The sequence below is a fragment of the Anser anser genome (genome assembly GCF_964211835.1).
Source record: "Anser anser genome assembly, chromosome: 1".
Taxonomy (NCBI): domain Eukaryota; kingdom Metazoa; phylum Chordata; class Aves; order Anseriformes; family Anatidae; genus Anser; species Anser anser.
Genome location: NC_139720.1, coordinates 34933711 through 34959850, shown reverse-complemented (window position 1 = coordinate 34959850; position 26140 = coordinate 34933711). Strand labels below are relative to the sequence as shown.

General features: G+C 34.4%; 1 protein-coding gene across 4 annotated transcripts in view; it reads right to left on the bottom strand.

Annotated features, from left to right (window-relative positions):
* Positions 1 to 722: 722 nt before the first annotated feature.
* SLC16A7 (solute carrier family 16 member 7) overlaps positions 723 to 26140 on the bottom strand; it is an 87599-nt gene continuing 62181 nt past the window's right edge. For all 4 annotated transcript variants that reach the window (XM_083852310.1, XM_083852309.1, XM_083852311.1 and 1 more), the window contains 3 exons: positions 13656 to 13799; positions 11275 to 12087; positions 723 to 8681 (listed from right to left, as the gene is read on the bottom strand). In XM_083852310.1, the coding sequence (XP_083708436.1) occupies positions 8410 to 8681; positions 11275 to 12087; positions 13656 to 13799 (1229 nt within the window). In that variant the 3' untranslated portion in view covers positions 723 to 8409. The remainder of the gene's footprint in view (positions 8682 to 11274; positions 12088 to 13655; positions 13800 to 26140) is intronic.

The window sequence follows — 26140 nt, the reverse complement described above, 5'->3', positions numbered from 1 at the left end:
TATTTGAAAATTGGTTTTGCAGTTATTAGAAATCTAAAAATAAAGGTCATTTGCTTTCATATTCGGTTATTTTTTGTATTCAATAGTTCAACTTTCTTAAAAAATTTGGCACCTTTGTTTCCTACTAGCTTATTGTTCTTCTGTGTAGAAGGTTCATAAACTGTATGCAAAGGATATTAATCAATATCTCTAATTTTAAATACCCAATCACATTCTATAAATAGACACTAATTTAACTGGGGCAAGCAAGCATAACCTTAAGCCAATAGACAAATACATAAGACCTGGAAACACTTCGAAAGACGAGAAGGAATAGAGTTTTCTATATCCACAATTTCAAGCCATATGGACAAATTCCTCTTCTGTATGAAAATGACTGATAGTGATAAATGAATGATATTCCATGTACATGGAATATAGAAAAACATCCCAACCAGACTAATGGGTGTCCAGATGTTTTCTGAGTAATTTATAAGATTTAATTGTAATTACAGAGGAGTTAGGGATAGCAAAGGGCTGGTAGCACATTCTACTGCTGGTAGTATTCTTCCTACACAAGAAAATTTTTAGTTCTGTTTCTGTATGCAAATACAAGTGATTTTGAGATCCTAGCTAAATCTGAATAGTGACTCTATGAATATATCTATGAATATCTGCACATTTTAAAATTGCAAAACATTTACTACTAAAAAAATAAATAATTAAAAACAGAAGCTCTTACATTTTCAGAAACTTTACATGGAAATTTTATTTTAATTTCTCTCTTTTTTTTTTTAATTGCTTATCATACACATTTTTTCCTTGTACTTTTCCATAAATATATATGGACAAACTGGACATTAGACACTAGTATAGGCCTAGAATAAAGGTTCATGAGCAAGAATGCATATAATTACAATTTAATGCAGTGCATAAGCATTTTACAGGGTTAATATACATTATGAACAATGAATTTTGTCAGGTCAAAAATGCATTTGGCATGTAGAAAGAGAATGTTATCATCCACCCAGATCTCTTTGGAACATAAATAGCACCTCTAGCTAATAAATGATTGTCAAAACAAAACAAAACAAAAAGCCTAGCCAATATATTCAAGTAAAAACCATACAGTGTTGCGAAATACAAAAAGAAAAAAATTTGTTAGTCAACAACAATGGCTACTGCATGTTGAATTATTGCATAGCAATACCAAGTTCTATTGGTAGATTGTAGACATGGTGAACTTTCCACGTAAGCGGTAAGCAGAAAATACACCTATGCCACACTTAAGGAAAGGTATTTATTTAAGTGCTTTATGTACCACTCTGAAAATTTTCTCAAAAAAGCTTTAAGGTAGAACGTTTTAAGAGTCAGAGACTAATGTAGACATTTCACTGACTTGCCTACTTGCAGACAAAATAAAAACAAAATGTGGAAAAGATACAAAAAATTGTCAGGTTTTTTATAGCCTCGTGTTCTGGAGAGTTTCCCATAATAATTTTATGGGAGTATTGTTTGCAGGGCCTTCGGTATCCTCATTTTCCATAGTTTTTACAAAAGTATCATGTCCATCAATATTTCATATGATCTTGACCTACATACTACAACAGAAAAAAATCAGTCTACATTTTACAGTCTATTCAGAGATCAAGTAGATAATACTTTCACAGCAAAACCAACCAACCAACATCTCTACAATGGAGGATTTCTGCAGTCTAACAACAATGAAAATTCTCAATTATTTTAAGCCAACTTTGAAGTGAGTCATGATTGACATATCAGTGTTATGGAATATTTCAGTTTTCTGAATGAATTTTTAATATAAATGAAACCACCAGAAACTGAGAAATAATAAAATATACTCTTGTAGAAAACATTTAAAATTTTCTGTCATTTGCTGCAGTCTTTTATCTGTTTACAAATACGTTTATCAGGCACAGTATGCAACTTACTCTAAAACATTATATATATTTTATATACACACAAATATATATAATATATATAAATTAGAGTTGTATATATAGGGGAATACATATATACACACATACACACGTGTGCGTCTATATTCCCTTATATATATATTAATATGTACATTCCAAAAGACACAAACTAATTGCTCTGGAAAGAAAAACAGGGAAAAATAAAATAAAATAAAATAAAATAAAATAAAATAAAATAAAATAAAATAAAATAAAATAAAATAAAATAAAATAAAATAAAAAGGATTTTAAACTGTTGAAGGAAGGCTTGAAAGGAAATAGATAATTTCCTTAGGGGTTGAACAGATTTGATCAGATATATATTCAAATATATCCCCTATATTTATAATCTACATTCAGAATGTTTTTTGTTTTGTTTTTGTTTATTTACAGACTATTAAAACAATACATATTGTGCGTTAACTTAGGAACTGATTCATTAGGAATATTATGCAGGGATAGCTAAATTTGCCAGTTGCAACAAATCCTGCATTTGCTGTTTTATATCTGACATTCCTGAGATTTGATATGGAGAAAATAAGGCTGAAGCCTCCACTGAAGCCAGATCATTTCCAATGTTTCATAAAGTTCTTTCACTTTGATAGTTTGTTTATGTTGGCTTCAGTGGACTCTGTACTAGGTCCTAGAAGGCAAGAATGGTTTGCGGACTAAAAAGAGTATCTTTGAAGAAACAATCATCTCTGTTTTTGTAAAGAAGATATGAACAACAATCATTTTTCCTTGGCCCCAGTGCAATGTTTTGTGATCATCTTCCCCAACTACCCCACAAAGGGAAAGAAAGTTAAAATTCTGTATGACTCCCAAATCAAATAATTTTATTTATTTATTTTTAGGGGTGACGAAGAATGTGAAGTATTCTGTAATACTTTTTAAAACTCTGTGGATGTGTTAATGATGTAATGTCTCCATTTAGTTGATTTCATTAATTCAGATATGGGGGAAAAAAAAAAAAAAAAGGGCAGCATCATCTCACAGAAAGGGCAGTAGACTTTGGATACTTAAATGACACTTTTTACACTTTTTTTTCTTTTTCTTTTAATGACACTTTGAATTTTTACACCAGCTCAGTAATGTAAAAACTATACCAGTATGGCTTAAGTCTTCATACTTACTAAAAACTATTCCAATTGATTCAAAGAATTTGGTCATCAGTATGCACTGCCTTAGAATATAATAGAATATAACTGTAAGCCAAAAATATTGGTGAGACTTTACAATAATCTGTATGTTTTACCACTATGCTTTTGTTAGCTGTATTCTTCCAGGGTCATACAAGTCTCCAAACTGTAATTGAGAGGTAGATGACAGAGAAAAAAATGAATTGCAAAATAATAACATGCAATTTATGTTGAAATTATATAGCAATACTTATGCAAATTGTGATTTAAAAGGTGTCTATACATGCAAAGGCTTTTAAAGTATACATGCACAAATATCAGAAAAGTACCCGCTCCCCCCAAAAATCCAGAGAGCCTTGTTAAAATTGATTTCATCTCTGATAATAATAAGTATTTTTAAAAAATCCCTTTATATCCCTCATTGTGAGTAGAAAAATAGTAATCTATAGCGAAACTAACAAAAATTGCCAGTTTTGTTTTAGGCAAAATTGTCTGTATCAGTTACAGCAAGTTCATCTAAAAAAAAATGGTAATTTGCTTTGTTTAATGAAATCCTGATGACTGCACCCAATTTAGCTATGTTGTATCTGTAGCTTACCAAATATCTGAATAATACCTCCCCACAACCATATAGACCTGAAAGTAGCAAGTGGAAAACATTACTCAGGCAATTGATGAAAGACAACGAAAAGAAAGCATTTAACAAAAGTCACTACATGCCAGGTCCGAGATCTTTGTGTCACATCAGAATGGAAAATTGGGGGTGGGGAGAACCTTCAAGAGCAATGAGAGTGGAAATGAAATTATAAAAATTGCAATTAGGTATGCATTTCTAATGGGAAATAAAATCAGTACGATTTCTACATTGGTAAAACTAAGTGAGATTAATCCTACTTCTTAAGTGAGTATAAGATGCATTGTTGCTTCATGGAATCTTTATGAATAGTTGCAAAAAACATTTGAAACTTCTCATTTGCCAGCACAGCTTGTGACTCTTTACAGACTTCTCTGGAAGAAACAATTATGTACACACTGTCAAGTGTTGTTTTTTTTTTTAAGTACACTGGATGCTGGCATGAAAAAAAAATAATTAAAATTAATGTGAATTTTGAGCATGAAGTCAGTGAAATTGCTGTCATTAACTTCAGTACCAAGAAACATTGAATTTATTCTCATAAGGAGAAAGTAAATAAAAAAAAAAAAAAATCTATTTGAAGATAACTTTTTCCAAAACAGTTCACAAATCACACTCCTGAAATAAAAGTATTGCAGTCTAACTACTTATGCTACAACATTTCTTACAAAAAAAATACTTTTGTGAACTTGAGGGAGATACAGAACTGGTAACAACTGCAAGCACAGTTGAATGGTGAGAGGTGGCACGGGTGAACGTTTGTTCTTGAACAAGTACTGAGAATTATTGGTGAGAAGTCTTTCTCCAGAGTTGGAAAGGGCAATGCAGAAGAACCCTCCAGCTACTAGAGAAGTATGCTGTCAAAAAAACCTAAAGAGATAAAAGTACCTGGATATGTACTCTGAAAGTGTTTGAAATTTAACCTTGATGTTAAAAAGGAAAAATATGATTGATGTAGGTTGATCAATCTCCTTTCCTACCAATTTTAAGATTATGGCATTACTTGATTGATCAGATACAATTAAGATGATAATTTAACTCAGTGACACTATGGCAGAGGTTTGAAGAGGCTGAAGTATAAAGGAGATTAAGACCAACTCAGGATTTGCTTGCATTGACTGACAGAGACTACAGACTCCGTACTGCCTAACAGATGCATGTGGTACATCTTCAAATTTGAGAGCACATTTCTTGATTGTAGGGCAGAGGCATTTCTTAATCTTGACCCTGCAGTGGTCCACACTGGAGACTGAGGTAACTTAAAGAAACTAGGAGGATTTAGAGAGACAGTGTATACCCAGGTCTCATTCTGAAAGCAGAATTATGATGAAATGATATGCAGTAAAAATTAGTGCTAGTAAGAATGATATTCAGCAGGTTGTAAGCAAGTTATGCTCATTTTGAGACTTTGCTGCTTAGTATAGAATTGATGCAAGGCTATTTGTTATTATTATTACTTTTAGAAATAAGACCTACACATTCAAAGCAATTGCCTCTTTAGAACCTGTTACTTGGAAGACATATTTTTTTAATTCCAGGCAGTTTTTGCATAGATATGGTTCCAATCTTCTTCATCCCACTCTGGATTCAGAATTCCATAATACTCATAGAATGGCTCGGGTTGGAAGGGACCTCAAAGATCATGTAGTTCCAACCCCCTGCCATAGGAAGGGATGCCCCCACTAGATCAGGTTGCTCAGGGCCTCTATATCAAGTGTATTCTGATTTTTTGTTTTGTTTTGTTGCCAGTTTTAAGAGGAAAATAATGAAAGAGGTGTAAGGAAATGTTTCACTTGAGTCAGTTCACACTTTATATTGTTTCAGTCGCTTGCTACATCATTTTACCTTATTATATGATTAAAAATTGTATATTGGTGAGTGGTGGTGAAGCAGCTCTTTCATTCCTAACATAATTGACTGGTAATAAAAGAGCAGGAGCTCTGCAGAGGGTTGTGTTTATATAAATTTTGATTTCCTCTGAGACAGTAACATCATTTTTGTTACTCATGGTCAGGTGTGTCTATGGCTCAAAGAAGCTTGTTTTTCCCTTATTTCCTATGCCACGTGTATTCTGCAATCCTACAGAGAACAGGTTAGTTGCCTGCATGTTTCCTAAGAGCCTTTTTGCCTTTTTTTTATCATCTTTCTTCTGAGTCTCTTCTTTACCCAACAGCAACATTTAACAGGCTTAAATCAAAAGATGACACTTGCTGTCTTCTACCCTGTATTTTTAATCATTTTTTTATTTTTTTTATTTTTTTCCAAAGAGATAATGAGCACCTCAGTCATTTTGGCTCTGCCTCTATATTCAACTCCTTTCAAATAATCTCTGCCTTCCTACCACTTGCTGTCAAGAACAGAAAGAACAGAGTGATGTTCCTGATGACTACTCTTTAGCTGAAGTTTCAGTTCATCTTTTGCAATCCAACATTTATAACTGATATTCCTAACTGTATGAAAGCTTAGTGTTTATGAAACTCTTCCTCTCTTTCTGATTCTGGGCATGTAGGGCCTTCACAGACTGGATCCTGGAATTCACCCATTAAGTCCATATAGCCAAAACCAGAGAAATGCTTTTACCTCATGGGGTGTTGGCAGGACTACATCTTGGAAAGAGGTGCAATGTATTTATTTCTTCTCTGAAACAGAGGGTTGTCAAAGGAACTGGAATTTTACTGAGATTAAATCATTCTCCTTTACACAGTTCACTGCTCAACTCTGAGCATGTAACCCTTATTTTCTCCCAAAACTCTGAAATGCAACTATTTTCTTTCTGGTGTACCTACACAACTTGGAGGTGTTTCATTTTCCTGCACATGATTAGGTAAAGACATTTATTTCTGTACCATGTTGCCACTAGATTCATGATGTCTCTTCCCCAAAATTGCTGAGATAATGAAAAAGATCAGCACTACTGTGGAAAATCATAGCAAATATGATGATAACCCTGCAAAACAGAGGCAAGCACTATCAATATTTTTAGAAAAAAAAAAAAGGAAAAAAAAAAGAATGAAATTAATTGTATTGAACACTATTCTTAAGAAACTGCTTTCTCAAAAGCAGTAACATCTGCTAGTTTTTACTATTCTTCTTTTGTTATTGGCACTTCAAAGAGTGTTTAAAACATCTGTCAGTCCAAGATATTTGCAACTTTTTGAGATTTAAAAGAGGGCTAAAATGAATGATATTATTTTTTCCTAAACTGAATGTATGTGTATCCTGCATAAACAGTGCATGTTTTAGGAATCAGACCCTTGATTTTCACAACGTCCAAAGTATTTATATACAACTCTCCAAAACAAATACCACCTTTCCTTACCTACAAATAGAATAGAAGTACTTTAATTTAATACCTTCAGAAGATTGCAATGCTAAATCATTTTTGTAAAGTAAAATTTTAGGCTTTGCTTTCCTTTACATAAAGGATGAGGAAAAATTGTGTACATTTTAATTGGTGTAAGTGAATGTGTGAAACCATAGACACAAGATCAAATACCCTGCACAAAAAACTGATATGTTGATACAAAGCTCCCAGACTGGCACTGTCAATGTGCCTTGCAGCATTCTTGTTTAAACCAGCAATATGAAAAAGAAGTAGCTTTTCACTAAATGCATGGGAAAAGGAAATGAGAACTAGTATGAAGTTACCTGTCTGCAAGGATCAGGATCAGTTAGACCTTACATCTCCTCTTAGGAGACCATCAACCGATGACTTGCCAATAAACCCAAGCATTTACACTGATGTCACTGCCATGAAACTGATTCAGGCCACAAAAGCCAAGGGTGGCCTGGATCCTTTTAACATCAGCAGGTTAAATCTAGTCAGCACGGTTAATCTAGTCCCTGTAGAAAGAAAGCTTCACAGTCTGGTCCAGTTCCTTTGACCATACAGGAATACGCAACTCAACAAACTGATGCTCCTGTTAGCAGTGTAAATCCTGGTTCAAAATTGTTTCATTTAGGTTAGTTCAAATTAGTGAGCTGTGTTCAAATGTATCTGTTGAAGTACAACATAGCCACCTATCACAGGAGGAAATAACCTCCAGAACGTATTCTAATTCAGCTGTTTATTGCATTTTAGAGATGGTACCCACCAGTTGTTTGTCTTCCAACCTTAACTTTTACATCCATATTATAATTCTTTATACAGGCATAATGTATATTTTGATCTAGTGGGCATACAAGTGAGAAAAAAAGTTTCTATTGTGCTTCATTCAGGTACTCTTGTGTCCTTTGAAACAGACCTTTGAGCTTATATTGTTTTTTGACATAAGTGGTAAGTACAGTTTGGGCAGATTTTTTTTTGCAGACATTAACAATAAGGATGAACAAAAAGTATCCTCCCATATAAGAGTAAAAGATACTTTTGCATTAGATGTATTTTTGAAACAAAACTGTCACTGGAAGTCTTATGTGTGGTTTACCTGACTCTTGATTGTCCAGAGTCATAGTTTGGATGGGCTCATTGCATGGAGTCACTACCTCTGTAACCTCAATTTTGTATCTCTGAAATAAATAAACTGTAGATAGTAATTTAACTTGGAGTCTTGCCATGGGGCAAAAATCTGTTCCCATCCAATATTGTGACTGATCATTATTACCAGAAAACCTGGCCTGTGTGTTGAAGGCATATTTCTAATGGAAGTCATAAATGTTGCCTTCTGAGCTACATTGCAGATTAAATATTGGTTTCTCTTTCTGAAGGATCTTCAAGAGCTTTGTCTGCTCTGCTTGCAGCATCTTCGTTCTCATTGTTTGTTAATGGTTCTGCCTCCTTCGAGTCAGTGTTCTTCTCAGCTTTCTGCTTCTCATCTTCTAACTTCTTTTCTTTTGCCAAAAGCCTATAGTTAATGGCATTGCCAATGAACAACCAGATGCTGGCCACAATCACAATCACTCCACAGACAAAATACATGTATTGATATTCACCAGTAACATCCACTAACCAACCTGGAATAGAAAAACAAGAGGAGAGAAAAGCATTTTTAGAATAGAATACTCAATATAATCCAAATATTTCTCTAGGAAAATATTTATATCTGGCCTGGTTTTGAAGTTGGAGCAGAAAAGCATTTTCAATGCATTCAAATTCTATAGAACACAGAGTGGACCTCTAACAAAACCTGTATTGGTTAAACTACCAATTGTCACTGGAATCAAACACAACAATAAAATATTGAAGAATGAAATAAGTAAAGCTTAATGAATAATGATAGACAGTTTCAGTTCTTTCATTTTCATTCTTTCATTGTCTTACTATTTTATTCACCTCCTAATTTTGTTTCCTATTGTTTTGGAGTGACTGTCTGACACTCACAGAAGCTGCATACAGACAATAGGATGAGGAGGAATGTGCCTTCTTAGGCTGCTGTCACTGTGAATCAAGTGCTTGCTTTTCATTTTTATTTTCCAGTGAGTGGTGAAAGAGATAGAAAGGCTTGTCCCTTCAGCCATCATCTTCAGCTGCTGAGTTTTGATGAAGCCTGTACCTTAAAATTATATTAACAATTCTCAGATTAGTTTGGTCACAACAAGGAAAATAAAATCTAAGTGTGGTTCCACTTTATGAGCCATTCTTTCTGATTTTTCCAACTCCCTAATCAACATTTGTACATACCCAAGTATTTAGCTCTGAACTCAGCTACACTAGCACTGAAATTCAAAAGATAACCTGTCCATTACAATGTATCTATTTAGATGCTTTTACTGGGTTGCAGCCATAATGCCATAATTCACCTGAGACATATATACAAACCATCAAATTATTTTAGTCTTTTCTTTATTTCACAAGCCTAGTATTAGGAAAAACTCAAGTAGCACTGCAAGTGTATATTTCACCTATTAGTGTAAATAGTACTATTTACCAGTTTTTATCTCTAAGCAGTCTTGCAAAACATTAAAAATGAGATTCAGCATAATATTTTAAAGGATATGAACTAGCCAAAACTGCAATTTAGCTTTTCCCCATTGTCTCTATTTAACAAAAGAAATCAATTACTCATACACTTATAGCACAAACGCATGCCTTTCAAAACGTCTGCAAACCTAATATATTGAAAAATACTCACATATGCTATTGCAGCATTAATATTAGATTTGATATCCTTAGAGTTAATATTAATATCAATTTCACAGCTGGAATGAAAAGACTGGGCTCTATAACTCACGGGCTCACTCCCCCCACTAGGTGGCATAGGAAGAGTCTGTGTGAGAAGAATGCATTTCTTCTGCCATTACCACAATGAACTCATATGTTAAAAGACAAGGAAAATACGGAATATCTTGTAGACTATTGAACATTTACTTTTACACATATTATTGTATTGAAGTAAATGGAATAGCTTTGGCTTATTTAAAATTTCACTCAAGAATGCTATTTTCATACAGATACTGAGAATAATCCTTAAAATACGTGGACGTGTGTAATGGCCTTTAGGCACATATGGTCTTGCTGACCTTTCTGGCACTGCTTATTTGTGTGTGGTGTATGTTCACAGGGCTGGGAATCTCTGTATCTTTGTATTTTTTTATTGTTGGGCTTACACTGCAACACATACACACACATGTTTAACCTATACTTTTTAACAAGATTTGAGCATCTATGCCTTTAGTCTTTTATATGCTAAGAAACCTTATGATTATAAAACTCACTAACAGCATTACTAAATACTTACCAAAAAATAAACTAGCAAAGAGAAAATAATCTAAGAGAAGATGCTTTTCATCATTTTTGGTGCCAGAAGCCCCAAAATTACAAATAGCTATACACAAAGCTATACACCTAAGTTCCTTTTGAGATCTCCTTACTTACAGTGAAAAGAGAAGTCACCAATGTTAAGAACTTCCAATCCAGGCAGGATGATTGAATTGTCTTAAACATATCTACTGGCTATAGAAACAGGCTGAACAACTGGTGATGGTTGGAGGTGTGATGTGAAGTCCATGCCAGGGCACAACGCTCCACAGCACAGCACTTGGAACCCCGCCTGGGCTGGTGAGCCTGCCCCTCTCCTTTCCAGCACCTCTCTACTGGTCTCTTCTGTCTAGATACACAAATCCTCTTCATTCAGACAAACTAAAGTTGCTACTTTAAACGTAAGCATGTGCTCTTCTAGCTGTGATGAGGTTGGAGGTTTTACTGAGATCTTCATAAAAACTGAGCAGTGGATTTGATCAATTCAGGAGAGTAAGAATTGTGCTGCTGAAAAACAAAGTGGAACTGAATACATGTAAATTAAGGCCACAAAGATAGCACTAAGTGCTATCAGGAAAGCATACATCTATCACCTGGATTTATGGGCCAGTCAAGATATGCTCTTAATCTATCTATTGCATATGCATGCAATACACCTTTAGATTTTCCCGTGGGTCTGAAACTGTAAAGTGCAAAGTTAATAGATGTAGTGCAGTGTTCCTATAGTGCATTCCTAGTCACAGAGAAAGCGTTACATAACACTAGGTACAAGTTTTATATTAATTCAATACTAAACTGCAAAGATTATGCTGTCATGTCTGGAAAAAAAATAATAAAAGAAATTCTTACCTCCTAGAGGAGGGCCTATGAGCACAGGGCAGCATTCCACAATCGTGACCAGTCCAACCGCACTGGAAAATCTGGCAGCCCCAACGAGGTCCATCAGTGTCTCAAAGAGAACACTGCTAACCATTCCAAATGCAAACCCAAAAAATACAGCATATATCACCAAGCCAGTGTAGTTTGTTGCCAGAGGACACAAGATATGACAAACGCCATTGTAGAAGACGGCAAAACTAAAAAAGTACTGGATCTTTGGCCGGATAAATTTGGAGTTTGCTACAAGTCCCATTGAAGGCCTAGCAAACATGTCTACAAAGGCTAAAATAGATAGTAAAAAAGCAGCAGAATATTCATCAATTCCCTTGTGCTTGGCATAAGGAGCCAAGAATACTATTGGAGCAAAGAAACCAATAAACATAATGACATTTCCTGACAAATAGATCAGAAACCCTCTGTGTTTGAAAAGGGATAGATCTAGGTATTTATTGATAGTTTGCCAAAAAGACTTCTTGTTGTTTTTGTGCAAGGTAGAATCTCCTGTGCCTTTTTCAACATCTTTTTTCACAGGAGGGATTGGTTTTGGTCCAACAGGTCTCATAAGTGACCCAGCCACACAGCAGTTCAAAAGAAGTCCTCCCAGAATGAGAAAGCTTCCTTTCCAGCCAAATGCATTAAAGAGAAATTGATTGAGAGGTGCCAATGTGCTCAAAAACACTGGACTTCCAGCCATGGCCAGTCCATTAGCAATGGGACGCTTTTTATAGAAATACTTGCCGATCATGGTCAAGGCAGGTTGTAAGTTGAATGCCAAACCCAGACCTAAACAACAAATAAAACAAAGTATTATTGCATGCCATGCACTAAACAAAATATATCATACATCTGCCAAGCTATTTTTAAAATGATCAGTATCTAATCTAGTGATTTTCAGTGAAGATGAAAAGCAACTAGCATAAAAGAATGAAAAATACAACTTCTTCATGGCTTTCCGTGTGTGTAAATGCCAAGACTATGTCACAGTGATATTCTGTCATTTCCCCCTGTAGCATTGCAATAAAAGCCCAAATTCCTTGCTGTGTTTTAGCAATGATAGAGACAGCGGAATGACAAAGGAATGACGGTGTCAGTGCCGTGACTCTCTGTTTTTTATTTACTAAGCTATAATACAATTCTCTCTTGGCTCATTTCACAAAAGTTATTAAATGTCATCTCAGCTACAATGAAAGTAGGGTGAATTTAAATGCGTAAATCTCCTCACTTTATATTTCCCAGCCTATTTAAGATTGAACTTGTGTGTAAAAGTGGAATTTAAAATGGCTAATTCTTTTGGAACATGTTCAGCTCTACTTCCTCAGGTAGTGAAGTCCCCAGTAAAGGTGGAAGAGTTGCGGAAGAGGGCGACAAGTATGGGAGCTGACCACACATCCACATCAGCCAAGTGCATGAGGCCTCCAGGCCTTCTCTCCACATTAAGATGTCTAGGCAATAAAGGCTAAGTAGCTACGAAACTGCTTGATGGCACAGGAAAGAAGTATTCTTCTCCGACAGACCCATTCCTGGGCCCAGACTTTACTCTTTAACTGGGAACAAGTTTAAAATGTAGTAAATTAGAACTTTAAAAAAAAATTGAAAAAAGGAGGAATCCTTTAGGCCCAGTGTAGAGAAAGGTAAGCTGGAACACAAGAATAAGTATTATTCATTCATTACATGCCAATATTTCACCTCTTATCTCATTTGCCTTCCTTATTCTGAGGAGATAGTTCTTTTAAGGTACTTCTGGTAAAGAGGTTATTTAATTTACTGGCTTTATGACTACTTTAGTTCATCACTTTTGGCAATATCCATGTCTTTAATGACATTTGAATAATTTTATTTGGGGTTTGACTTGGATTTTAAACAGAAAGCCATTGAGCTGAAAGTTGTCATGTTTTCTATGGGAGTATATGTATGTATAAACCTACAGAAAGCTGGGAGTGGGTTTTTGCATTTTCAATAGAATTCTGCTAGCCTCTGCCATCCAATTTGACATGTAGTGTGATTGAAAGCTAAAACAATGAATGTGAAATTCCACACAAATTACTGTAGTAAGTGCTGTCACAAGCCAATCAATTTTTATACTATAATTACAGTGAAGCATGGAACAGTGCATACATACAACATCTATTGAATAAAATCATCAGTTATTCCTGGAATATCCTATGAAATAATTTAACATCATACCAGCTAATTTAAAAAATTAGGTAGTTCAGCTAGCTAAAGTGAACTGATCTTGCTACCTTCTTGTTTTGCATTTGTACAATGCCTTGCACAGTGGGTTCTTGCTCAGTAAGGTAAAACAGCATTAGAAAAAATAAAATATAATAACACATTTTAAGGAACACTCTTACCTCCAACGACCCCAATACATAGATAAAGCTCCAAGACGCTATTGCAGAAAGAGGAAGCAATCATGCCAAATGAACACAGGATACCCCCTGCTATCATAACTGGCCGGCTACCATACTTATTGACCAAAATGCTGCTTATGGGACCTGTTGGTAGAAAGAAAAAAACATTAGCAGGTAACAAGTAACTCCATCATACGTGTCATTTTCTTCAGGATATGTTGGAATGTCTTACTATTCCATCCTACAAAATGTTTAGCTGTTTCTATACCAATTTGTTGAACAAAAACTGTTTGCGGACACACGAGCCTGGACATGGATATATATACTGCCTCCATGGCAATATAAATATTGATTAGTCATGGAGATGGATCAAAAGATTAAAGACATCAGACAAGCAAGAGGGATTGTTACAGTTCACAAGGAATCAATACTGAGATCAGTCAATGGAGGTTTTGAAAGTGCAAGGACTGAAGAATTTCACATATGAGACGGATATCGAAACTCCACTTAACAGAGCAGAGGGAATCTCCAGGCAAGCAAACTAACAGATCTTGTTGATACTGTAGCATGTCTTGGACCCCTACTTAAAACTACACATAGACTTACAAACACCTCAAATGAGAATGTAAATCTCTGGCCCCTGAGGCTCATTTCCCTTACCTGACCCAGAGAGGAGCATTAAGGGGCAGTAAAATGACTATAGGCTGTCTGAGAAAATCTAAGATGTGGTTTAGCAAAAAGACCTATAAACTTTAAAAATATTGCTACAAGTCTGTTTTCCAGTTTCAACTGCAGTTCAGTTTATAGTGTAATTATGTCCACACTAAACAAACAGCTAGTGTGCAATTTAGCATGGCATGCATTATATGTTTTTTAAATGACCGTGACTAGAATAGATGGCATGCTACATATCAAGATTAAGAGGTTGTCAAAGCTTTTTAGGTAAACCTGCACACCATCTGATTGCACTATATTTGACCCAAACCATTATGAATAGTCCTGTTTTTACAGTAACTAAACTTACTCAATTCAAAAAAAAAAAAAAAAAAGTAATAAAAACTAATACATTTCAAATATAAAACGGGTAGCTGGCATAAACTGGAGAGCCAAGCACTGAACCTGATTTCACTGCAAAACAGTTTTAAATCTCTCTCTATAAATATATTACTATTTAGGAATAAATACCAGAGTTTCCATGATGCAAAGAAGCCAAATTCCAACAAATTTAAGAATGTGCGCTTCATAGGTACACTGTCATTTTAGACTCCATTGCTTGAATTGCTTTAAATATATTAAATTACTATATCTACAACAAAAGTCTTAAGCATACTCCAGATGATCAAAATTTAGCTTTCTTCCTTAAGGAAATAAGCTTCTACCATAGTGTTGCCCTGTGCCTGTCCCCCTTTTGTGAATCCAGAGGTCAGTTTGAAATTAACTTGACTGACAAACTTTTCAGCTTGACTGACTGAACATTTCAAGTTCTAATTTACTACAAGATTTCAGTGATGTTTAGATCTTACAATCTGTGCATTCATTCAATAGTATAGGTCCCAAGGAGCCCGGGGTCCTAGGGAAGCCTCTGTTAATGAAAGGGCAGCACAGACACTGGGAAATGTACTCAACGCTGCCCAAGTAAAAGCACTGTATGTAAAAGCACTTTACCTTCTTGCCCTGGCAGCTGGGCAAGGCTGATAGGTGGGGGCATGGATGATAAAATGGATGGCTATTTTACTGGGAAGGTAAAAGATACTCAAAGTGAGGGTGTTAGGGCTCATCTTGAAGACATATAAAACAAGAGAGCAGGCCCTGTTAGCTCTGCTGCTCACTGAATTCTAGGTTAAGCATAACTGTGTGTATTGAAAACAACAAACAGAATCCCACAGCACAGAATGACCCACCAAATATATAATAGCCCAGAGATTTAATAAAAGATTTTAAATCACATAAGAAGCACCAAAACATTTAGCTGACATGACACCTTACAGAGATACCCAACACTTTTTTATTTCTACTTGAAGAACTACTACTTTCATTTCTACCAAGAAGAACTGTAGTGAGGTGGGGTTTCTCCCTGGAAGGTGTATGCAGAAGGCAGTGAAAGATGAAGGACTGACAACTTATGTTCAGAGCACTTGCTAAAAGCACCATTCTTACCTCTTGTCTTAATAAACTTGTGCACCTATAACTACACATAAGGATAATTTCAATCATCAATTTTTCAATAAAGATATGTTTGGACAATTGGTAGTTTGGCCCATGTTTGAATTAGATAGAAAGCCCTTTTAAAATACATGAATGGTATAAATATATTCTCTGGGTCAAGGAAAAAAACAAACAAACAAACTTTTAATTCAACTCTCTTTAACTAAAAGTAAAATGTTTCATCCCAATATCAATGATATTCAATATTATTTCAATATTATTGAAAAAAAGATGAATTTTAATGTAATTTCCTGACAGAAAAAGTTTAATTTTTCTCATTGCTAATCACAGTAACAGTATTTCACTTCAAACATTCCAAAATAATTATTTTTTATTATTTTCAAGATCCTTTTCTTATGATGAGATGGAAGTACTTCTAAAATTGATCTGAGCACATGAACATTTTTTTTAGTATTTGTTAATATTTTGACCTCCCCTCAAATTATGGCAGTGTTAAATGTTGCCTTTCTGTACTCATACTTAAAATGTTCCTTACCTCATCCTTAGAGAAGAAAAAAAATCTACAAAAGAGGCATGACAATAGGAATATTTGGCCATACTATTTACAGATTTATTCACCACAGGCAGCACATTGAATTGTACCTTTATGTAAGTACTTAGGAAATTATCCAGATAGCAAAAGACCTGTCAGCAATCTCTTTCTTTTCTCATTAAACAAAGACAGCATGAATAGCCAGGACAGGTGTGAGACCACATGAAAAAGATGAGGCAAATCCACACATAGTAGACGATCAACTGTTGGAAAGAGAGGAATGGTAATAAAAAAGATTGTTGAATAATATTGCTAAATTGCAAATTTATTTTCAGTAAAACTATTGATCAAAAACAGAGCATTGCACAGCACTGATAAAGTTTTCCAAACATAACCAAGGACAAAAATAAACTCTGTTGTAGTATTTACCCCCAAATAATACCAACTGTAGTATCCATATTCTTTAATACTGTTCCATCAATCCTTCCTTCCTTCTATAAGCCAGGAAAATGAGTCAGACTCTTGTTTGTTTAGGGGGTTAGGGAAGATATTTGCTTTTGGATTTTTTTATTTAGGGGGTGGAGGGTATCCAGAAATGGCAATTTTCATAGCACACAATTCTTTCAGAGAGATAGTTTAGAAATAGTTTAGGAACAAGAAAACTGCATCTCTGTGGATCGCAACTGTGGCAGCAGGACCAGGATTGTAAGTTACGGCTTTTCAGATGACATGCATGCAACATCAGCCTCACTTACAAGATCTGTTAGCTACAGGTCAAATATAGATGTATTAATTTAGGTAGGTAGTGGATGAAGACTCCAGAGGAAAGACAAAGCTGCCTCATGTGTCTGAGCTCTGCACTTTCAAATGACCTAAATCTGGACTGTATTATAAATTGAAAATTATTTTAAACATTAGACTCTCTTTGAGATGTTCTCTTCAAGGTAATGATGTGTATTGACTACAACAGCTCAATTTTTATTTCTATTTTTTGCATATTCTGGTCATTGGTTTAAAATTTGTGTATTTGGGAAATATTGTTTTATAAACCATTATATTAGTTTAAGCTAACTCCATAAGTTATCTAGAAACCCTTCCAACCTGATGAGTAGGTTAAATATTTTCTTGTGACATCTGTGTACATACTTGGTTTTGAGTCTCATAAAATCATGCATATTCATAGAGAAATGTATATGAATCTACATTAAATTCCAGATGTTCGCCCGTCATCATATGTTTTATAGCTATACACAAATCTCACTTCACATTTAACAGCTTGTACAATTACTTAAGCAATGCTCACATGCAGCAGTTACCTTGGTTGTTGTTTTGTTTATTTGTTCGTTTGTTTTGAGAAGCAGCATTAAGCTATTTAAATAATGTATCACTGCCAAAATCATGCTATACATTAACACATGTTAATGCACTAAAGGACTACTGGATCTGTGACTCTCCTGAAGCCTGAAGTAACTACCTAACAGATGTTAAGTAAGGAAGCTCATAAGAATATTTACTCTGATCTCTCCCTTACCACCTACAAACCACTGGCCACATAAGACTGTGTACTCCCTAAACTAAACTTAAGGCCATTATCATAATATGCTAACGGTCCCCTGGCTGTATTTTTGTTTTATATCTATCTGTTTGAAGTAATGACCAGACCCTAAGAAGGAGTAAGATAGCAACCATAACTGTGCCACTCAGGAACAAACACCTTAGAAGAGGATGAAAAAAAATGGAAGCTTTTCATATTCTTCATCATATGTCAAGGGAAAGATGGCAAAAGCTATTTCAGCTATGTGGGCAGAAATTGGCTCATGCATTTAGGAACTGTTTATGATGCTTATACATCATAAGTTTGTTTGTTGTTGTTTTGTTTGTTGATTTGTTTGTTTCTCCCTAAGGAACAGCTAAGGAACATTATGACTACAGCAAGGCAACATTTACTACTACCATAATTTGACAGGAGGTCAAAATGTTATCAAATAAATATATAATAATAAACATATGCTTGTACATACATAATACAAAGCTTATAATAACATGCCACCTATTTTGATGGCTAAGTAAAACATTTACTTGTCTACTTGTACTGTGGAAAATGTGAGGACAAAGCTGCTTTGACTGGCCTTCAGTGAATACCAGTGAAATATATTGCTTAGAAATAAAATTTATTATTACTTGTAATAGCAGTGGTAGCAATAATCTCTTTTCCTCTCATTTCCAAGTTAAACTTTTCACTCACCATTTAAATCTTCCTTCTTCTGTTAAGCAATACTGTTGTAAATGAAAAGCAACAAAAAAGACTACCTAACTGAATAGATTTTAAAAGCAGATGCCTGAAGAAATAATCACTTCTTTTTTCTCTTAAAAGATGTCTATTGTGTTAATATGTATTAAACAGAACTTGAACAATAGAGTTTTCTTTTTACAGAAATGTATTCCTTGCTTTTTTTTTTTTTTTTTTGTGGAAATGAATACAGAGCTCAAATTATGCACTATACGTTTAATAGTCTCTCTCTCATAAGTTGCATTCTGAGACATATACACACACACGCTCATGTACACATGTATTTATTTGCTTTTTCCAGTCCTAGGAAAATATACATATAAAAAATGATCTGAATCTGGCTTATATCTAATATCTCTAAAAGCTTAAAGGATGCAAAACAGATTATAACAATATTTCCACTTCTTATACCTACAGGTAATACCATCAGATCAGTTTGAAGGCCATGAAATAGAATAAAGGAAGATTTACTTGGCATAAAATCTATATCTTGCTCAGCTCTCTGGTAGAGTAACATTTATCAGTCCAAATGTATTAGGTACACTCCATTAATTTATAAGAGGAAGAGAATCTAGGGCATTAGAATTCTTGCTGGCTTCTCTCTTTTCCACCATTTTTTTTTTCTTACTAAAAGGAAAAATAAAATATATTTACCTTAGTTCTCCCCTAAATAGACAGCACTTTCTGTGAGGGATGAAAAGAATGATCTGCTGCTTAAAAATGTAATAACTAGTCAGAACAATTCCAACACGGTTTGTAGCAGTATACTACAGGATCCAACAAGATATTTGTAGCAGTATCAAGCTGCCACAATTATATTTTATTTCAATAATGAAGTCATCCTTGGGTCTTTTCTACATTTATATTCACTGGAGTGACACTTTTTAAAAAGTATATAAAAAGCTAGGTTTTAGAATTTAATTTATTTGTTCTTGGTTGATTTCTTGATGATATAATGAAAGATGCAATTTAAGATAATTCACATCTGTAATTTTTTTCATACACAACCCCTGCATTTATGTTTTTTACTTTCCTACCTGCATTATCTTTAATAGGCAACTAGAGAAGAACCTGTTTTGATATAAATGTAATTTTTAACATAAATTAACAATGTCATACAGTGTTCATAGTGTCATTGACCCAGAGCAATCTGAAATGACTCAGTCTGAACAATCTGACAATCTGACATTTATTCAAATAAAGTGAAATCCTGAAAGAAGCTGAAAATAAATGGAATAATATTTGAAGTTGTACAAATGCAGTATCGTAGATTGCATCCTGTCAAGTCAAATGATTTAAACACACATACATTTTTGGCACCTGCAGAGCATTGCACCAGCTATCCTTCCAGTCTGGCTGTATTTTGTTTCTGTTTCCTACAAGGCTGGAAAACCCAGAGGAGTTCCAAGAATTAAAATGAGGACAAGCTACTTGCTAATATCAGTCAGACTTGTATTTTTTTATTTTTTACTACAGAGAAAATCCACTTTCTGGAGCTGATTTGCTTTGTTTGGCAAAGAGTTTCCAGTATTTTACTAAAGTAGAGTCTTACCTTTCATTTTAAAACTATTCCTTCAACCACAAATGCTTTATGCTAGTACTTAGTACTACTCTTAGAATGTCGTCTCTGTCATTCAGAGGAAAAGCAAGTCAAATTTGATTCTGATACTGTTGAAAATCTGTTCATGAAGGTGGAAAGTGTTTTAAAAATACTTTGTTTTTCTCAAGGTGGACTAACTCAGAATACTGAGCAATCTATGACATTTTTGTTTCTAGTTCAAAAACCTTTGGCTAAATACTATCATTACTCTCATTACTCTTTGGTTTGTATTTAGAGAGGGCTGTAGTGGATAGGTAAAAAAAAAAAAATGGTATGCATGTTAAAAAGTCAGGAAACCTTTGTTGTATTAGATTCTTTATCACATTTGTGGGAATGGTAACTCCTTTTGAACACAGTCTATGTGTCTGTGTAACAGCAACAGAGGTAACATAGTTCAACAATGGCTCTAAAGTTTTCTCTGTAGCTCCTCTATGCGTTTGACAGTATTTTCTTTCTTGTTTCATACAACTGGCTGCACTGATTCCATAAAACCAGATAATATAGTAACACTGACAGAAAGCAAAGAGGAAAAAATGTTCTTGCAATAAATAGCACCAAAAAGAAATGGCTAACGCTGATTTCAGGTAGCTGAAGTATGAGTTAAATAGCTCAGCAGCCCAAAGCACTACATGACAGGAAGCAAGCAGTCAATGGCTCAACCATCCACTGCCGTGGTGAGCTTTGCTCATCACTTCCCCATCTCAGACTGTGTTTCCTCAGTGTCATCACCTTATGTCCTGAAAGAACAATGAATTTTATGAAATTTCTATAAATTTGACCTTCAGATATTTTTTAGGACTTTTATAAGAAATACAATAATCATGTGTGTGGTATCCCATAGAAGCCTGGGTGATAGCAGTGTGCCTACAACTTTTCTCAAGTTTATTCCCCCTCAGAAAAAAAAAAAAAAAAAGGTTACAGCTCGTAATTTTGAACTGATGTACTTATTCAATAACATATACATCCAGCTGTAAATATGAGAATTTCCTGAAATATTCAGAAGAAACATAAATAAGTGATGAACACTGCTGGTGCGTACTCCTAATGAACTACTTGTATGTAGAAATTACAGATCCTTGTACTTGTTTTTATTTTGTTTTATTTATTATTTTCGCGGATATATCAGAAGCATTACGTACTTTGATGAAAGCTGTTGACTGGCTTGTATTTTTTTTTTCTTGTTTGCCAGGGTACTGAGGTATATGGAGCTATGGACCACATAATTTAGAAAATTTATCTCCAAGTTAATGAACTGCTCTACACATATGAATTTTAAAAAGTTGGAAAAGTACCCATTTTCAATCAAGGGGTAGACATGCTGATTATTATTTAAATGGATATATATCAATGCTTGATATTAATTATCTTTTGTATGCTCTGCTATGTGTTTTTTTTCATGAAAGGTTCAAACAGTCAATCACAAAGCTGAAGTCTTGAAGATGATTTATGATTTTTTTTTGAAACTAGCAATATGAAACTTCATCACATTTAATCAGAAATGAGTGTAAATCTGTGTGTTGCTGAACACTGAGCAGTTTTCAGAAACATTTATGGTCACTGACTACCCAAAAGGAAAAAAAAAAAAAAGTTAAAATTAGTTCTCCAAATTTTGCATTAACATATTTATTTTGAGAGAGGTCAGAAGCACCAAAACATTTCAGCATTTTTTAAAACTTCACTTACATTTGTATTCCTGTTAACTTCAGTATCCCGGAGTAAACTGAAGTAAACTGAAGCACATGGGTAGATATTTGCAAATAAATGAGTTTTCCAACTTGGAAAAAGGAAAGAAACAAGAAAGAAAGGATGGAACAAGCCAATGATAAGATGGAACAAAAGCACCTGTAAGGGAAATGTATTTAAATAGAGACATTGTAACACCAGGCACATACTTCTCACACAGTAGCCTGCATGCTTCTGTAATGCTGATAGCTGGAAATAGAACCAGCGCATGGTAAGTGAATCCCAAACAGTCTTCTCAGAAACCTGTTGTTTTCTTCTCAGAAAACCATTGCAACCAGCTTGTAACTTAGTAAGCAGTAAATGTAATGTAGTGCATCAACATGAACATTAGAAAACTCAATTACAAATGTGAGTCTCCTGGAAGACTTAATGGAAGTTTCCTGTAGAAGAAAAGATGATGAGTTTTTCCAGGGTGGTATTTAACAGCAATCAACTTAGCTCCTCAGTAGCTCATGTACTTTTGTGAATCTAAAGTTAACACATCTTTTTCAAACTTAAAAATGTGCTGGAAATTCCACCTAAATAATACTACTGGTGACATGCACAATGAACCCATGCCACAAAAGGTTATTTCTCCTTCAAATGAAAAAAAACAAACAAACAAACAAAGATTTAATCATTTTGCCTCTCAAAAATACGAGATAATAATACTAATACATAAATATTAATAAAAATAATTATCTATAGCAAATAGTTAACATGAAGGTATTAATAATAAACTTCATTAAATTTTTGTCCTTTTTAGGGTTTCAGCAGGAATTTGAGGAGGTACAGAAGTACAGGAATGCTCCAATGGACATATTTAATGGTTTTCTTGCAGAGGTCTTATCTTTGAAATATTATTCATTCATCTCAGTGGCTGCTCCTTCTTTCTCTGTGGATGTTTACAGGTGAAAGACTGTTTACTTTGGTAATAGCTGTGTTTGAGCACTTGTACTAAAAGCAGCATCACCTTTCTGAAAAGATTAAAATAAATCCTATTTAATTTGTCTACTTTCAGGGAGCAAAGGAAAAATAATACCAATCTAAACTGAAGGATAGCATAGTTACACAGTATTTATAGTACCTATATCTCAAAGATATAAACTATTACTAAAAATGCTATGCGCAGATACAGGAACTACATATTCAGATATTCAGACAATATAAAACAAACAAACAACAGCAACAGAAGAGCAGTATTCATCAAGAATTAATCATAAAAATATTAAGAAATAAATATAAACACTTATTTAAGATAAAACTTTAAACCATTTTTCCTCATTTGGTTGTGGGACTCCAAATGGCACAAATGAATTGTTTTCACCTGGGATAACAGAGAGTATTAATCCAATTTAAAAGTATTTTTTTTACCTGGAAACTTCTGAACTCACTAGTGAGTTCAAAGAACTTGAAAATTCGTAACTAAAGGTCAACATGCAGACTTCCGCATGTCAATGCAGATCACAATTCTTAGCAATACAATTTGTCTTTACATCTTGCTACCTGTATGAATCAGATTGCCAGACAAGTTCTGTATATTCTGATGCTACAAAGGGGGTATGATTTTCTGTATTGTTGCAGATCACAACACTGAAAAGAAAGACAGCAATTACAGTATACCATTGTTGCAGCTACAATTATAGCAACTTGAAAGTAAGAGCTATGTTGTTAATTTCAGAGCTAATCACTGAAAAAAAAAAAAGAAAGAAAAAAAAACAGTCCTTGTTAATATTTAAATTCTTCACAGATATTTTTGCAAACCATGTTATTAACTTACAAATATATAGTTACAAATATTTCCCTAGATTTTTTATTTCCTCTTTGAGTAACAACTGTCTTTTCTCTCTCTGCATATGTGCATGCACACATGAGCACAATATTCAGAAATGTTCGTTATTCAACACTTTCTATTTATTATTCCCTATTATGATTCATTATTTTTTTATACACTTTCTTAAAAATCACTGGCTACTTTTCCTGAAAACAGAACAAAACTTTGTCATTTGGAAGCCAAGCAGACATCACAGAGAGCAAAAAGTCAAAGCAAACTCTTTCAGAAGACCTTGAACAGGCTATTTAGTAGTTCTTATGAATGTAAGATACATTCTCTGCAACCCAATTCAGTATGTTTTTCAGGTAATGCATTCACTGTGAAAAATCCAACCAACTTCAGTCAAGATTAATATTGCCATTTGGACTTCTCTGTCTTCTTCAAACTGCCCATTGTATTTATATTCATACAATATCCCATTTTCTCCCTACACATCATCCTATGGTTTGTTTTCTTCCAGAACAATATTACGTCTAACTCAACTTTGAAATGATTCCCTACACATCGTAACAGACAATAATACATAATTTCAAAGAGAGCACAAGATACATGCTTCCTCTGCCTAGTTCCTTTGTTATCATATTCCTGTCTGGTCTCAATCTTGCACTGTATAATTATATTTGAAACTGAAAATACTCAATCTACTAGCTACGATGTTTCTGTGGACCACTTACTGTGAATTATGAATCATGAGTGGATCATTAAATGTCATTAATGACATCAATGTCAGGAATGTCATATTCAGAATATATGCAATGAGAAGTATAAATCTGGATTTATTTAGAATGGGGAGTCCTGAGAAGTCATCACATGTAGGTCATTGTCGATAATACTGTTAGATTAGTTCCAAATGCATTTGTTATTTAACACATATGTAACACTATATTTAATATATACTTTATATAAAATCTTTCTAAAATATTATTTTACCATTATTTTCATTATAATTGTATTCTTAATAATATCTGATAAAACGCATATGGTGACTTTCAGTGGTAACAGTTTTAAAAGCTTAAAAGTGGGAATTTCCCAAGTTCCTTGATAGCCTGTAAACTACCTCACGTCTGAAAATTTGTATAAGGTAAATAAATATATCTGAATAATATTTAGGTCACAAAATACTAGGGGAAGGGGGGAAAGGGAAGGGAATTTATTTGTTGTTCAGAGACATTGTACAAAATGGGAACTGGGTGTTCTCATTAGATTTTGGCATCCAAGATATTTAGAGTGTAAATGCAGGAGATAGCAGTATATTAATGGGATCACAACACATGCAGAATTTGCATTTTTCCCACTATTTTGCAAAAGAGGAGACTGAGCAGTCAGGGTAGTGGAGTGGCAGGAGATGGGGTAGAGGCACAACTACATGCAGTTGTCAACTTAAAGTGAGAATACTTTTTTTTTTTTCCTGTTTTCAGACAAGTGAAAAGTAAGATAGAGAAAACTTAATGAACAATTCCAGAATTTTAGAAGTGTTCCATGGGTTCAGAACACTTTCCAATTCACTTAAAATTTAGACACCCAAAATTATTATTATTTTTTAATAAGAATATTTAGGAAAATATTTTCCAGTCAATAAGTAATTTAAGAATGAGCTCTTTTCTCTCTTAGTTCTTTTTCTCTCATTTCTCCTTATCCTTTTACAGCAAAATATACACACATGACAATAACATTCTACTCAATAGAGCTGAAAGTGAAATCATACCCAAAACGTTAAAAGTCAAGCAGGAAGGGCAGAAGGCCAGCTTGGTTGAGCAAGGATTTTCTTCAAGAGCTTTGGCAGAAAGTGTATGGCATCTGGAAGCAAGGTCAGGCAACATGGGAGGACTACAGGGATGCTGCTCACCATTGTAGAGAGAGAATCTGGACAGCCAAATCTCAATTAGAGTTGAAGCTGGACAGTAGTGTTGGGGACAATAAAAAAGTACTTTTTAAGTATTCTAAAAGGAAAAGGAGGACCAGAGCAAACATTGGTCCGATACTTGATGAGGATGGTCACTTATCAAACAGGGACATAGACAAAGCAGAGACATTTAATGCACTTCTCGCCTGTCTTTCACACCAGTGATGGGCTTTGGGACCCCAGCTGTCTTAAGTTGGAGGACCGTGACTGCGGGAACAGTAAACTCCCAGTTAACCCTGAACTTGTGCAGGATTTGCAGCTCCACCTGGATGCATAGAAGTCCATGGGGCCTAATGGAATTCATCCCAGGGTACTCAGAGGGCTGGCTGATGTCATTGTGGGACCTCTCTCAAATATTCTTCAAAGGTCTTAGAAATCTGGAGAGGTTCCAGTTGACTGGAAGCCATCAAACATAGTTCCAGTTTTCAAGAAAGAAGA